Source organism: Bos javanicus, chromosome 10, assembly GCF_032452875.1.
Source record: "Bos javanicus breed banteng chromosome 10, ARS-OSU_banteng_1.0, whole genome shotgun sequence".
Lineage (NCBI taxonomy): Eukaryota > Metazoa > Chordata > Mammalia > Artiodactyla > Bovidae > Bos > Bos javanicus.
In genome coordinates, this window is record NC_083877.1 from 76723622 (window position 1) to 76739888 (window position 16267).

Sequence of the window (16267 nt, forward strand, 5' to 3'; positions counted from 1 at the left end):
CATTCTTGTTAAGTTTCTCTGGGACACCCGCCTTCATCTTCACTAGATGGCCCTGAACTGTACCCCTGTGCGACTGGGTTGTTTTTCACTCACACAGCACCAAGCTGAGTTGTGCTGTAGTTAGATATTTCCTTTCTGCTAACTTGACTAGCAGCGTCTCAGTTTTCTTTTGCATATCCCTGGTTACTGGTGAGGCTAAGCATCTTTTCAAACATTTTTTGGGCCATTTGTGTTATGTCTTCTGTAAATCGCCAGCCACTTTTTTCCTCTGCTCATTTTCTGATTTGTAATTTCGTTTGCTCTTTTCTTATGCATGTTGCAGTTCTTTGTGTGTTCTTGACGCGAGTTCTTCGTCAATGGAATGTGTATGTGTGTGGCGAATCTCTTCCAGTTTGTGACTTTTCACCTTATTAGTGTTTTTTCTTGAATAGAAGATTTTAACTCTGAAGTAAATAATTTTATTTGCCTTTTTGGTTTTCAAAGGTTTGGGGAGGGTGAGGTTACTTAAGAAATCTTTTCCTACCTGAGGTCATAAATATATTTTCTTCTAAACAATGTAAATTTTGCTTTTCCCATCTAATTTTTTAAATTCTCTTGGAATTGATCTCCATCTGTAGTGAGGGTTGGATATAATTTTATCTTTTTCCTGTTTTGGATACCAGTTGACCAGCACCATTTACTGAAGTTTACCACCTTTCCTACTGATGTGTATCACATGTTTGTTACATACTCAAGTTTCTGTTTATGAGTTGATTCTGTTTCTGGACAGTCTGTTCCATGGGTCTGTTTTATTATCTTCACTGTCTTATCAAATCTTAAATGCATGTAAGCAAGTCTCACTCACCCACCTCATTCTTTTTTTTGTTTTCATTATCCTTTGCCTTTTGCATTTTAGGATTTCCTGTGCATTTTAGGATCAGCTTATTAAGTTCCACAAAAGCTAGTGGAATCTGTATTACATTGAATTGCATTGAATGTAATATTAATGGGAGACAACTGACTTTAATATTAAGGCTTCCCTTAATATTTTTCAGGTTTTTTACCTATATTTTAATGGTCTTTTATCATTTCCCACAAAGGACTAGCATATCTCGTTAGATTTATGTCTTAAGAAATTTATAGTTTTTGTGTCTATTGTGACTGGAGTATTTTTTCCACTTTATTTTATAATTGGCTGTTATTAATGTATAGAAATGCTATTGATAATTGTTGTTTAACTTTGCACCCAGCAGCCTTGCTGTTTTTTTTTTTTTTATTGTTCCAATCAACTTATGGGATCTTAGTTACCTGACCAGGGGTCAAATCCAGCCCCCTGCAGTGGAAGCCTGGAGTCCTAACCACTGGACCACCAGGGAATTCCCACTGAATTCTAATAGTTGTTAATAGTTTGTCTACAGAATCGCTTAGATTTTTTTATTTAGACCGTAATATCATCTTCAAATAAGGACAGTTTTGCCATTTCCTTCCTGATGCTTAAGAATTTTATTTATCTTGCCATGTAAGATAATTTATCTTGCTATGTTGGCTAAACGCTCTGTGGAGTGTTGACCAGAAGTGGTAATAAAAAGTGTTCAGATTGTAATGGAAAGGCTTCTATAATTCCACCATTCAGGAAGATGCTGACTGTGAGGTTTTGATAAATATTTCATGTCAAGTTAAGGATATTTCCGCCCCCTTTCCTAGTCTGCTGAGTTGTTTTTTGTTTGAATCATAATCTAGTGTTAAATTTTATTGAATGCTTTTCCCACATCTGGGTTTTCCTCCTTTAATCTGTATTATGTTTTGTTAATACACATTGTGATGTTAACTTTACATTAGAAAGATAAACCCTACTTGGTTATAATAGAGAGTATGTGTGTGTGCTGGTTTATCACACTGCTGATTTGCCCTGGTGGTGTTTTTGGCTCATGTTTTTATTTAGGATTTTTTTTTGCATGTGTGTTCATGAGAAAGATTGATCTAAATTTTTGTTTTATGGTACTGTTCTTTTCCAGTTTGTGTTTCAGGATAATATAGCCTCATAAAATTAGATAGGTATCTTCCTACCCTTCTTTTTCTTTGGAAAGTTTTATGTAAGTTAGAGATTATAAGCTAACACTTGCTTGAGAAAACAGGTAGACCTAGTATTTGGTGGGGTGGGGGAAATGGTTGTAGCAGAATAAACAATTGTTATTTAACTTATTCATATAGGCTTTAAAGGATTTCTTCTTGAGCAATTTTGAAAATCCATATTGTCCTATAAAGCTGCTCAGTTTATCAAAATTTTTATATTTTGGCATGAAACTGGGCATGGTATTTTCTTTGAAGTTTTAAAATCTCTTGCAATTATGTCCCCTTCTTCATTGTCCCAGAGTGGAAGAATCCTGAATCCTGGCCCAGGACTGTACCCTGTCTCAAACCAGAGTCTCTGTGGTGCAGTGGGATAAAATAATTTATATATGGCCTGACACATTTACTTCAATGTTAGGGTTGTGTACCTTCTTCTTGATTATAAATATAAATGCATGGTCATTGTTTTAATAATTGAGATATATAAAAAAGTATAAATTAGAAAACTTTAAATAGTCATGTCACTGCTCCTATTTTGGAATATTCCATATACATCACATCTACAAACACTTTAAAAAGTAAGTTTGGGATAGCACACATAATGTTACCCTCATTTAATGTAAGTATTTGCCAATATCATCAAATATTTGAAAGCGTATTTTTTAATGGCTCCATAATCCCTTTGTGTCCCACGTGGTAGAACACATTTTTACCAGTACCCTGTTGTTGAACCTTAGGGCCTTGTAAGATAAATCTCCATGTGCAGCTCTGATTTTTGTTATATTCTTACAAGCGCATTTAATGGGCAAAGGCTGTGCACATGTCCAAGGGCCATGGGGTGATTGTTTGGCATCTGTTCTTCTCTTTGCAGCAGCCCACTCACCCTGTGTACAATATTGGACCAGACAAAGTGATCCAGGCTACCATGCACTTTCTGCAGAAGCCAGTTCCAGGCTTTGAGGAGCATGAGGATGAGGCATCAGCAGAGCCTGCCACTGACTAGGGGACACGGGGCCTGCGGCTCTGCGTTCACCCATCTCCCCAGTCAGACCAAGGTTTATACATGTCGATACATACTGCATTTTGTGCTGCACAAGCCTTGGCCGCTGTGAAGCTTGGTTCTTTGTCCTTTTTTGTTAAACAGAACAAAACTGATGGCTCTTGGTTCAGAGAACACAATGGTGTGGTTTTTTAAAAATTCTTTCCACTCCCGTCCTACCAAAACCTGCCAGCTGTGTAGCATCTGGACCCGGCTCTGGCCTGGCCAGGGTTGGCTGGGGAGCAGTGCATGCTGGAATAGCAGCCCCGCACCGCCAGCTGGCCAGCGCGACCGTCCATTGAAATGAATGATGTCCGAGTATTACAGCATTCAGAGCTGTTGCTGCGATTCTCACGTGTGCTACCACTGCGTCACCAGGAAGATGGCCTCCTATGGGTGCAAAGAAGTCTGCTCCATGCCTAGGCAGGGGCTTGAGTCTCACCAAAATGAATTTTCCAGGAAGATAACATGGTGGGGCTTCACTCAGAGGTGCCCAAGGTCCTCGCCTCCCAGCTTGGTTACTTGCAAGGGGAAGGAGCTAGGGTTGGGGGAGAAGGGATCAGGAGGTGTGAGTCCCTCCCTCTCCAGACTGGGCACTGACCACACATCTCTAAGGCCAGCTGCTGCATGGGCAGGATTTGCCTCGGCCCCAGTTGTGGTAGCTTAGACCTGGGAACCAATTATGAGTGGAAAACGAACTTCTTGTTCAACTCTGAGCCAGAGGAAGCAGCCCCAGAGCCACCCCATCACGTGCTCTGAACAGCCCCTCTGAAGACTGCGAAGCAGTACCTTCAGCCCTTGGCCAGGCTGTGTTTCCGTCTTTCTTGCCCCGACTCCCTGCTCACCCTTCTGAAAGACAGTGTTGTCTTCTCTCACCCTGAGTATTAACACTACTAAGTCTTTCACCTTCATTTCTGACTCAGGATTTATTCACATCCTGCCTACTCCAGGCTCAGAGAAAGAAAACCTAGTGCTAGATAAGCTGGATGCTGCCAGGGCAGGGCTGAGCGCTGCCCAGAGTGTTCAGCCTGGCAGGGCCCCTGCTGCCCACACAGAACAACTCTTTCTCGGTTAGTAGGGGTGCTGTTGGCTCACCTATCCACTCCGATGGTCACAGCAAGCTCTATGTCGCTGGTCTGGCCTTCCTGTAAGCAGCCGTAGGCTGTGGGCAGATGGGGACCCAGAGATGCAGTGTAAGACTCATCTCAAAAACTCTGGCCATCTGCTGCCTCTAATTCCCTAGTGCTTTGGCGTATTGAGCTATGTATTACCTCCTTGAAATAATAAAAAAATAACCTTTTCTATGACGTCTCTCATTCGTGACTGGTACCAAGAAAACTCCCGAGCGTCCAGCGTTAGGAGCTCTCCAAGTTGCTTGTGGGTCACCTGTCTCCTGTATGTGATTCCAGACCAGGCGAGTCAGTATTTACAAAGAGGAGTGACTTGGCTTCCTCCTGCCCACACCTCCAGTCGAGGACAGGGAGGACCTAACCAAGATGGGGAGAACCCAACCTCCCTGGAGCCCTTGTTTGTCCAGCATTCCACACACAGGTGTCAGTCTGTGTGTCTGTCTCCTTCGCCTGGCTATGAGCAGGGACCTTGCTCCTGAGTCCTCATGCAGGAACTTGGCAGTGGGTGACATCCTGGCGAGTTGGGCAGGTCGGCATCATGTGGTCACCTGGTGTTCCTCACCTGGTCAGAGACCCTCTCCCAAGGAGAAGCCAAGCAGGCGGGTGCCCTGTGGCCTGTCCCTCCTTGATGGGAAAGAAGAAGGTGCCTACAGAGATAGAGATCGACCAGGTCCACATGCTGGCTTGTAATTCTTGTCCCCATGCTGTTTCTGCCAGGCTAACAAATGTTCAGGCTGCAAAGCAACATGCTGAAATGCACCCTCCCGTCACTACAATGAAAGGCCAACCCTCTAACACCAGTAGCCTCAAGGTATTAAGAGATTAATTGCAGTAGTAATTGGTGTGGTTAAGAGAAGGGATTGCTTCAGTCTACACTGGCTTTATACCAAGGAGGGAGGATTTGAGCCAGGCCCCAAAGTGTAGGGAAATTTGGCAAGGTAGAAAAGAGAGGATCGTTCACTGGTATTCTTAGCTCAGGAGAGTCTGTGCTGGTGTATCTATGAGACCTCTCTCTGCTCCCATTTGGGTCTGGAGGGTTTCCTGACTTAAAAGAGCATTCCAGGTGGCTCCTCAGATTTATCATGGATCCTTAAATTAGAGGCACTTCCACAGCATTCAAGGTAGGTTGCCCCAAATATTTCCTCTATTGATAATAAAGAAATTGACTACAGAGCTCTATCTCCAGATGGGCCCCAACATCCCCCTGGAACTTATCCCAGACCCACCTTGAATGCTATGTAAGTTGGGAAGCCTGCCAGACTCTACTATGAGCAGAAAGGGGTCCTTGTGGATAAGCCAGCACAAACTTGACTGAGATGACAATATGAGTCAACAGTGTTCTTAAACTGCCCTCTGGTATAATTTCTGAGAAGTTGCAAGTTAGATTATGGGCACTGTGCTGTAACAATGCAGGAGTGTCCTTGATGAAGCCCCTTCTTGGGAAAACTATTAAATAATATTTCTGTGATGGCCTTCCATGGAGGTCTAGCCTTAGATCTTGATATGTTGACTCCTGGTGATTTAGCAGAGAAATGGAGTTTATAAACCCCCTGGCAGGGTGGTGGCATACATGGCCCTGGCTGTTTTCATCAGTATTAACTACGCCGCACTTCTGGCAGGAGCCTGATAGCCAGGAATTAAAAATGGAGCTTCTTGAGTTCCCTAAGTGTGCTTATTGTTGGTAGACATGGAATCCGTTGGCTTCAAAAGTCAGATGTATCGATAAAAGTGCTGACATCTTAACAAAGACTCAGGACACATCATTCGGGGATAAATTTGGGAAACTGCTTTCCTAATGCTGACGGTAGGACTTGAATCACATGTTTTTTCCCTTCTGTTCTGGAGACCTTTCCCCTTTGCTTTTTTTGTTATTGAAATATAATTGCTTTACACTGTTAAGTTTCTGCTGTACAACAGGAATCAGCTAGGTGTACACGCATATCCCCTCCCTCCTGAGCCTCCCGCCCACTGCCCCCCCACCCCTCTAAGCCATCACGGGCACTGAGCTGAGCTCCCTCAGCGCCCCGCTACCTGTCTAGTTTACACAGCAGGGTAGTGTGTATATGTCACTGAGTGTTTCCGTTCACCCCACTCTCCTCCTCCTGCTGTGTCCACAAGCCCATTCTCTACTGCGTCTCTGTTCCTGAATAGGGCTCCATATGAATGGGATTAGTGGTCTATGATTCAGGGCTATTCAGTGTTGCTTCCATCTGAGGATGTGGGTATTCATTTGGGGGAAGTATTTTGCTAATATTTTATTCTTCTATCATTTACACCAGGGGGCAGCAAAATTTCTCTAAAGGGCCAAAGTTCAGTTCAGTTCACTCGCTCAGTCATGTCGGACTCTTTGCGACCCCATGAGCCACAGCACGCCAGGCTTCCCTGTCCATCACCAACTCCCGGAGTCTACCCAAACTCCACTGAGTCCATTGAGTCGGTGATGACACCTAACCATCTAATTCTCTGTCGTCCCCTTCTCCTCCTGCCTTCAATCTTTCCCAACATCAGGGTCCTTTCAGATGAGTCAGCTCTTCACATCAGGTGGCCAAATGCTATTGATAAAATATTTTAGGCTTTGCAAGCAACTACTCAACTCTGCTCTACCACTGTAGTACAAGACAGCTGCAAAGTATGGCTATGTGCCAATAAAACTTTATGAAAATGTAGTGGGTCAGATTTGGCTCATGGGCTGTATTTGCCTACCCCTGCTGCTGCTAAGTTGCTTCAGTCATGTCTGACTCTGTGCGACCCCATAGACGGCAGCCCACCAGGCTCCTCCGTCCCTGGGATTCTCCAGGCAAGAACACTGGAGTCGGTTGCCATTTCCTTCTCTAATGCATGAAAGTGAAAGTCACTCAGTAAATGTCTGACTCTTCGTGACCCCATGGACTGCAGCCCACCAGGCTCCTCCGTCCATGGGATTTTCTAGGCAAGAGTACTGGAGTGGGTTGCCATTGCCTTCTCTGCTAAATCTAGACTAAATCCCATCCATTCAACATTCTTCCACATCTCTCATGGCTGGGATGCTTTCCATGTACATGATATTAGTGTTAAATGACAAAATGTACTTGCTAACGTTCAGCCCAAACATTTTAACCACCTATGTGCATTGCTCAGGTCATTCACTGCCCTTGAACAGGAAGGAGAATTGTATGATGTAAAGAACTGTTGCAACTGACAGAAAACTGGACCCAAACTGGCTTAAAGCAAAGAGGAAATGTGTTGACTCATAAACTGAAACATTCAGGAATTAGTGTAGCTTTGTGAGTGGCTTCAGTGGGTTTCTCTCTATCTTTCTATATTGGCTCTGGCCTCAGGCTGTCTCCACGTGACTCTAAAATGGCAGCAGCAATAACTCCAGACTTTACATACCCTTAGGGTCAAGTTCAGCAGATAAGAGCAGCAGGCACTTCCTTCCCAGTGAGTATCATTGCATTTCACTGGCTTTGATCAAGCCAAGTGCTTTTCTGAGACTCAATCCCATGGCCAGTACATTACACAGTAAACTGATTGATCACATGCTTCTCCCATGAGCAGGAAATGGGGCTCCATCAGAAGCACAAAGACCAAGAATGGGGAAAGAACGAAGCCTCAGTACAAATTAGTAGCGTGTGTGAAACTAGCTCAGTTGTGTCTGACTTTTTGTGACCCCATGGACTATAACCTGCCAGGTTCCTCTGTCCATGGAATTCTCCAGGCCAGAGTACTGGAGTGGGTAGCCATTCCCTTCTCCAGGGGATCTTCCCAACCCAGGGATCAAACCCAGGTCTCCCGCATTGCAGGTGGATTGTTTACCGTCTGAGCCACCAGGGAAGCCCAAGAATACTGGAGTGGGTAGCTTTTCTCCAGTGGATCTTCCCGACCCAGGAATCGAACCTGGGTTTCCGGCATTGCAGGTGGATTCTTAAAAAGGAGAGATGGATGCTAGCGATCTAATCACTATGTTCTCCATAACGGTGGATTCTAGAAGCCTGTCGTGGACACCGTGGCATCCATTCCTTCCCTCCCCAACTGTGGCAGCCAAAAGGCTTATGTGAGTGTTCCCCCCAACCCTGTCCAGGCCAGGTCCCGATTGGCCCAAGCCAATCATTTTAATTTATCCTTCTGCATCAGCAACTTGTTCAGGTTTAATAATAACCCAGGCCTAAGCCAATCAGCATGGTTTGTCCTAGCCTCAGTGATTGATTTAGAGCCAAGGATGTGGCCTAAAATAGACCAAAGAGAGGGAAGCCCTGGACATCTGATGACTGGGGAAAGCAGCTCTCTCCTGTTAGGGATGGTGGAATGTGTGGCCTGGGACTCCAACAACCATTTTCCTACCTGGAAGGAAGGCTGTCTTAGAGGCCAGTCCACACAGACTCCCTGAGAGACTGACTGAGAAACACAGCCACAGCTCTGTCACACCGCTCCTACAGCCTGGATCTACCTCTGGGCTTTTCAGTTAGGTAAGCCAATTTGAGTTGGATTGATTATTTACTATTGCTTGCAACCAAAAGCATCCTGACACACACAAAACTCTATCCCAGATTAGCCCCCAAGTTACAAAGTCCTCACCTGCTGCCTGAAGAATGCTGATTGTCAGGGATTCCCTGGTGGTCCAGTGGCTAAGATTCTGTGCTCCCAATGCGTGGGGCCCAGCTTCGATTCCTGGTCAGGGAACTAGATCCCACATGCTACAACTAAGGATCCCCTGTGCTGCAACTAAGACCCAGGACAACCAAATAAAAAAAGAAGAACGCTGATTGTCCTTGCCACCTCCATCCAAACAAGAACCCGAGGGAGACAGCCTCCTGGTCACTGCCCCTCGTCATCTGATGCTTGATTCAGTCTCGAGGTGGGTGGGGCAGGTGTGTTATCTGTATTTTACAGTTGGAGAAACAGGTCAGAGAGCTGGAATGACTCACCCAGGGCTTACCAGCCATCAAGTAGTGGAGTTTGGACCTGAACCCAGGTCTGCTGCCTCCAAAGGCCACGTACTCCCACCACTCCCAGTCTCTGAAATGGGTGGTCTCAGAGGTGGGGAGCAGACTAAACGTGCATGAGTTTCCCCTAGGGTGGATGACCGAGGCCTTGAATGCCTACTCCCGTCTTTCACCAGGATGCGGGTGGTGATAATGAAGAGTGGGGGCGGGCTCATCTCACCCTTCTGACTAGCCCCCCTGCCATCCCCACCCCTCAACTGTCAGTCCCTGGCATAAAGCAGCGCGCTCTGCACCACGTGCGGGCCACCCGGCGCACAGTGTGATGCTGCGTGACTCACAGGCAAGGCACGGTGAGTCAGTCTTCCCGGGAGCTGACCACAGCCAGCCTTCTCCACTCCAGCCCGGCAGGCCTAACTGGTTCCTGGACATCCTCTTTCACTTCCTCGAGGTAACCTTGGCTCTGTGTTTTACCAGCTGATGCAGGAGGTTCAGAGCACAGGGCCCAGTGGCTACTGTTCCTCGTTCCTACTTCTTGGGCACGTCCAACAACAAAACCAGGCAGGCAGGCGGAGGGCTCAGCACCAGACCAGGTTAATGGGACACTTTCTCTGCCCTCTGCAGAAACACAGCTGTGAGAAAGAACAACAATAATACATTTTCAATAATAAACTTTCACAGAGTTCCCTTCTGCCCCTTAGCCAGTCTCCCCTCTTGTTAGTATCTCATGTTAATATAGTACATTCATCATAACTCAGGGCAAATACTGATCTATTAACTAAAGCCCATACTTTACTTCTCCTGGAGAAGGAAATGGCAATCCACTCCAGTTTCTTGCCTGGAAAATGGCATGGACAGAGGAGTCTGGCAGGCTACAGTTCAGGGGGTTGCTTTATTTGGAATTCCTTCATTTTTACCTATGCCCCTTTTCTGTCCCAGGGTCCCATTCGAGATACCTCATTACCTCATGACATTTAGCTTGCTCTTGGCTGTGATATTTTCAGACTCACCTTGCTTTGGGTGACCTTGACAGTTTTGAAGAGGACTCGTCAAGTGTTTTATAGGCTGCCCACCCACTGGGATTTGTGTCTGTTTTTTCTCATGATTAGACTGGGTTTTGGGGAGAAAGACCACAAAGGTCAAGTGCCTTTCCCATCCTATCAATGGTACGTGCTATCAACATGGCTTCTCACTGACGTTGTTAACCTTGGCCACCTGGCTGAGGTTTGTCCCCCAATAAGGCTCCTCTTTCTCCCCCTTCCCACACTGTTCCCTTTAGAAGAAAGCCCATGTGCACAGCCCAACTGAGGGGTGGGGAGTTATACCCCACATCCTTGAGAGCGGAGTAGCTACATACATTATTTGCAATTCTTTTGTTTGGGAAGTTTATCTATGCTCTCTTTATTTCTTCATTCAATCATCTATATCATGATTAATTATTTTATACTTTGGGTTATATATCAATGTTTTAATACTGTGTTGTTTATTTTACTGCTCAAATTGTTCCAGATTTGGCCATTAGGAGCTCTTTTAATTGGCTCCTGTGTCCCTCTTTCATACCCATTCTTTCTTTTAATAATAATGCATTTTTCTATTCTTTTTCTTTCAAGAAGTATTGCATGTTGGTAATTGTCAACATTGGAAAATGGGTACCTTAGGGTTCAGTAGACTCCTTTCTCAATCTTTGGTCACAACTAAATTCTTTTCAAAATAAAAGGTACTGCGTGCTGGTTACCTTGGATGGGGGACTTCATGTTGCCATCCGCCATACCTGTGATGGCGTGGGCTACAGGCCAGGAGCCCGTGCAGGGCAGAGGCTCACAACCACTTCCTTCCCCCCATAGCCTCCACCCTGCCCCTCTGCTGGCTGCACCGGGGGCCTGAGGCTGGCACTGTGGTAGAAGGAGAGCACAGCAAGAGCTTGAGAAGTGATGACCTGGCCCTGTCCCCTGCCCCTCCCACATGCCAACCCTCTCTGGACCGAGGTCCCCAGCCCCTGAACTCCTCTGGCATCTATAGCCATGTGCATGAATCTGCTCTCCACCTACTCTAAGCTTGGAGGCAGGGCCCAGGCTTCATCAGCTGCCCTGAACCTCCCCAGTGATTGACACAGTGCTGGGCTGAGAATACAGGCTGCTCAAATACCCATGGACTGAACTTATGCAGAGGCAACCCCAGGACTGACCCAACAGTGCTCAGAGACGCACACTCACCAGAGAGCCGGAGTCCACTGGCCCACACACCCGTGTGTGTGCATGGGGTACTTGTGACAGGCCAGGCATTGTGCTCGGGGTGCGGCAGCAAACACGAGGACCAGACCTGGGCTCATGGGAGCGACCAGGTGGAAAGAAGGCCTGCCGAAAGGCTCACGGCAGCTCTCTGAGAAGGATGGGGCCCTGGACGCACTTCCTGGTTGGGAAATAGTCAAGTCATTCGAACCAGAGTTCCTGTACCCGAAGTCTCCACTGCGGGAGGTATCTGCTGTGGACGTGACATTCTTCCTCTCAGCTGGCTGGCCTTGCTGTGGCCTTTTGGCGCAAAGCCTTTGGCCACTGTCCTTTAGCCCCAGATCTGTCCCTGCCACCTCCTAGCCGTTGATGCCTCCGGGAGATACGAAACAATGAGACTCTCAAGCCTGCGCGTGGGACCACAGTGCCAGCTGGACTCCTCTCTGCTGATGAGCGCCCAGGGGCATGGGCGGCAGCTCCCCATGCCTGTTTGGTTATTTTCTGAACCAGACTCTGCGTGGCTCATGGAGGCCTTGCAGGAACCGGCTTGTGAAGGGCTTACCTTTCCCTTTGGGCCTGCAGTGGAGCTGTCAGCTTTCTGCTTTTCTTGGCAGGAGGCTCAAACTCTCACCATGTTCAGCGCTGGAGTGGAAGGTTCTGGCACAGATTTCTTAACATTGGATCCTTGATTCTTCGTTTCTTTCCCCCTCTGGCCTTTAATTTACTGGAAAAAATTAATAGCAGAGATTGTGCTGGATAATTTGGCCCAGAGGAGGCTGTAGGTGTACAAGGGCCCCACCCATGCAATGGACATCAGAGGAAAACAACCCTAAATTGGGCCTGGCAGTCAGACCTGGGCCTGCTGGTGCGGCTGGCATCCCACATGGCCACGGGAGGGAACTGGCTCGGCTGGTTGTGAATTGTCCAGGCCCACCTGTTTGGCTCTTTTCTAGACACACCCGTCCTGCTGGGTGTGTGTGTGTGTGTGTGTGTGCACTCAGGGCACACACGTCAGCCAGGGAGAGCCAGAGCACGTGGGCCCTGGATCCAGTCATCAGACCGCATGGAGCCAGCAGGTGAGTCTGTCCCCACCTCACCCCTGCTCAAGGGGCCCTGTAAATACCAAGGTCCCACCCTTATCGTAACCAGGCCCCATCAGGAAACAGGGCAGGCACAGAACTGTTCTCAGTGTCTCTGTGGCTAGCTCAATGCAGGTCATCAGGAAGGCACTGGAGAAATATGAACTGAAACCGGGATGGAGAACGGGGTGAAGAAACCAGAAAGGTCATGGCTAATGGTTCCGACCCAGCCAGCAAGGGTGTATTTCATTTCCCAAGTTGAGATATTTTCAAACAATAGCAGACCATGTTTTGCTAGAGGTCCCTTCAGAAATCAAACAAAACCTGTTACCATGCCCTTTGGTACTCAACATGTATTTACTGCCCCTTCCTTGTGAGAATTTTAACATACTGAAGGAGAAAGCTGATTCACTCCATACCGCAACAAAACTCAAACGGCTGAACGGCCAGGACCTATGCTGGCAGACAGACCTAAGAATTGCTAACGCGCATGTCCTTCCAAAGTGCCAGACGTTCCAACTTAGGCCTTCACGCCTCACAGCGGCACTCAGTGCTACTGCTGTCCTCATGTTATGCCTCAGGAGACCACGGCAGAGTCATCCAGAGCCAGGCAGTCCAGACAGTGGGCTCAGAGCCTGTGACCTAAACTACCCAGGCTCTGGTTCTGAAGCTCTCAGGCTCCTTGTCCCTAGCTTGACCTAACGGAGCAATGACGACACTTGCCCACTGGGTGATGCTGCTGCTGGGAAAGCCTCCAAAGAATGCAAGCAGGGGCCTGCCCAGTCCGTCAGTCCTGTGTCCACCTCAGCCTGCTTCTCCAAGCTGGTCCGGGAATGAGTTGGCCAATTTGATTCTCTACCTGAGAAATAAACTAGAAAATATTTTTGTTTATTCCTTCTCAGGCAAAGTGTGGGGAGGTATTAATTAAGCCCATGCCTTTAGTAAACCCCAAACTATCGAACCTCAAAATTGAAGGACACTCTGTCTTGCCCATTCATGATCCAGCAGAGTCCAAAGGTCCTAGTTCCTAACATGATTTTCCCACTGCGCATCCAATGTAGAGGCTGGCAAACTCCTCTTGCCTATGTGGGTTTCCTCCTCAGGCCAGAGAAACTGTTTTGAGCAAAGAAAAGCTCTAGTTTCATGCTATGCAGAACAGAGCCTGGCAAACGGGCCTGAAAGATAGCCTTGCTCCGGCTGGCTTGTAAACCAGCTTGGTGACACAGGACAGTCAGTGTGTGGCATAAAAATGGGTGCTGCCCCATGATATCACCCTTGCTTGGAGCTTCCACAAGTGGCAAGGCAGCCCTCATGAGTGTTTGAGCCCCCTGGGAGAAGGGAAACACCGTGGAGGTAGTTCTATCCATCGGACTTATAACAAGCGTCTCTCCGCCCCCTTTCCCCAAGCCTTCAAGAGCCTGGTCTCAGACCCACCTGGCTAATTCAATTCAGCCCACTCACTTGTCCGAACAGTTTCCTTTTGTTCTCTGGGTTATTTTGCTTTGGGGAGTCAAACCTGAGTGCACGAGAACCATCTTGTTAAACAGCCCGACTGGTTGGTGGGCCATGGTGGGCTGCTGGTCAGGGGAGCAGGAGCCTGAGAATCCTCTTGACAAGCACCCTTGGGGCATGGCCCAAGGTCCACTTTAAGTAACACCACCACAGGCACTTCTTGGCAGTTCTGCCAGCCAGAGTACCAAGTGTCCCAAGTTTAGAGCCACCACTGAGTAGCAGGAGGGGATGCCGCAGCCTCACCTGGGGTGACAACGGAACTCAGGTGTGTTCTCTGGTTCTGAGCACTGGACTGTGTCACCAGTTCTGGGGGCCTGTGCCCTCTCTTCATGCACCCTGCCTTGTACGGCGAGGACACATCTCAGGGGCGGGAAGCAGTTGTGAGTCACGGCGAAGTCCACCCTCATGCAGTCCAGGGAAGACCTGGGTTTTTTGCATCTTGCAGATTTAGCCCTGGTCACATGTTCTGTGTAGATAAGGGCAGCTGGCACCTGAGTCTCCCCCTTGGTCCTGAGGTCAAGTGCATTATAAACATTATTTCCTCTGCTTCTCACAATCACATTGTGAGGTTAAAGCTATTATTATCCTTATTTTAGATATGAGGACACTGAGCTGAGAGAAGTAACTTGCCCAAAATTACCAGCAACCAACAAGAGCCAGAATTTTGAACTCAGGCAAGCATACTTCAGAGCCCAAGAGTTAATACACTACAACTCTAATATTAGAGAATGAATTCAGCTCTCTTCAGTCCTAGCTCAGGGCTATCATCTGCTCTAGTCCACTTTTTAAGTCTTTCTGTGTTGATAGCTTTGTGAGCTTCAGGCAATTCTTTGCTGAAGTGGTAGCTACTCTACAGATGGGATTAGCATATTAAGAATTTTAAAAACCATTAATACCCTTACCCTTGGGGCCAATTGTAAAGGGAGGAAAATATCAAGCTCTCCCCATGGCAAGAGAAAGAGGTTGCTTTTCACAGGACCAAGTCCTCAGCAGTTTCTCTGGCTTTGTGCTGGGCTGTCCAGAGTGCAGTGCCTTAAGAACCAACCACAGAGTAACCTGGAAGTGAACTGTGGTCACTTTGGTGATCTGGGGGACATATACCGGCTTCCTAGACACGCACACCGGAAGGAACTTGGCCATGGCTTTCACTTGTTTCCCTTCAGCGAGCACAGACTCCAGCCCAGGGGCTCTTACCTGGTTCTCCTTTTCGGGCAGCTGCTCCCAGTAGCGCCTCTTCCTCTCCACGGCTTGTCAGCACACCAGCCAGCTTTGGATTTTCCCAGGTGAACCTGCTATCCTGTTGTGGCCTTTTTCTTCCAACTGGTTTACGGGAATTTTGAGATGCCTAAAACTCAACTCCTTTTCCAGCCAATGTCCTGGAGCCGGGGACTGATCTCGGAGATGTCACCTTTTCAGGATGGCTCGACTGTTTGCTTCGCCAACACGGCCACACCTGCATTTTGGTTCTAATGCCCACCCTGACCAAGCCCATTGTGTGTAATATGGAATCTATAATTAAAAGTCTGGATATACAAAGGGATGTAGTAAAGGGCAATAAACGGGAAGGAAAGAAAGCACACTCACTTTGAAGGCTGAGGAAATCACCAGATTGCTCATTCCCTACTTTTTCTCCCTTATTCACGTCTCTTTTAGTCTTGAAAAGAAATGTTATTAATAAACAGGATTCTGCTCTCTCCCCGCATCCTTGTTTTCCTTATTGAGATCACGGTTTTGGGAGCTGGCTTGTCACGTTACAAAACACCTCTTATAAATATGAATAAGAATATGTATAACTGAGTCACTTTGCCATATAGCAGAAATTAACACAACATTGTAAAAATGCCTCTTAAAGAAACACAATCCACCACCTGTCAACTCCCGTTAACCAACAAGAGATGCTACAGATTCGACATCCAACAGATAGGAGCCCCGGCACCACCACTCTAAAGAGTGACAAATCAAAGAACTGTTTGACTTCTCTCCCTCCCTTGGTCTAGGAACAGCAGTATTTCCTGTCAACTAGACAGGAAAACTAAAGCTGAGCTGTAATTCTGGCCATAAATCCTTTCTTTCAAGGTCAAACAAGTTCAGGCCAGGAGAACTCCCTAGCCTGAGGAGAACTAACTGGATGCTGTTGAAGCCTCTTTGACTTCCAGCCCATGGCAGCCCTGCTGCCTCCTATTACTATGTTGGAACTCTCTAGAAACTGGAAAGTCCTAGAGAATACCAGTCGCCCCTAGACTGGACATGACATTCATTACCAAAAGAAACCCAAACCCACAGCTCTGCGCTACCAGTTCCCCAAGGGTCA

At 47.2% G+C, this 16267-nt stretch overlaps 1 protein-coding gene across 1 annotated transcript in view; it reads left to right on the forward strand.

The window, feature by feature from the left end:
• The window catches only part of FNTB (farnesyltransferase, CAAX box, beta), an 81184-nt gene extending 76794 nt beyond the window's left edge, over nucleotides 1-4390 (forward strand). The window contains exon 12 of the mRNA XM_061429143.1: nucleotides 2921-4390. Within this exon, the coding sequence (XP_061285127.1) occupies nucleotides 2921-3052 (132 nt within the window). The 3' untranslated portion in view covers nucleotides 3053-4390. The remainder of the gene's footprint in view (nucleotides 1-2920) is intronic.
• The last annotated feature ends 11877 nt before the right edge of the window (nucleotides 4391-16267 follow it).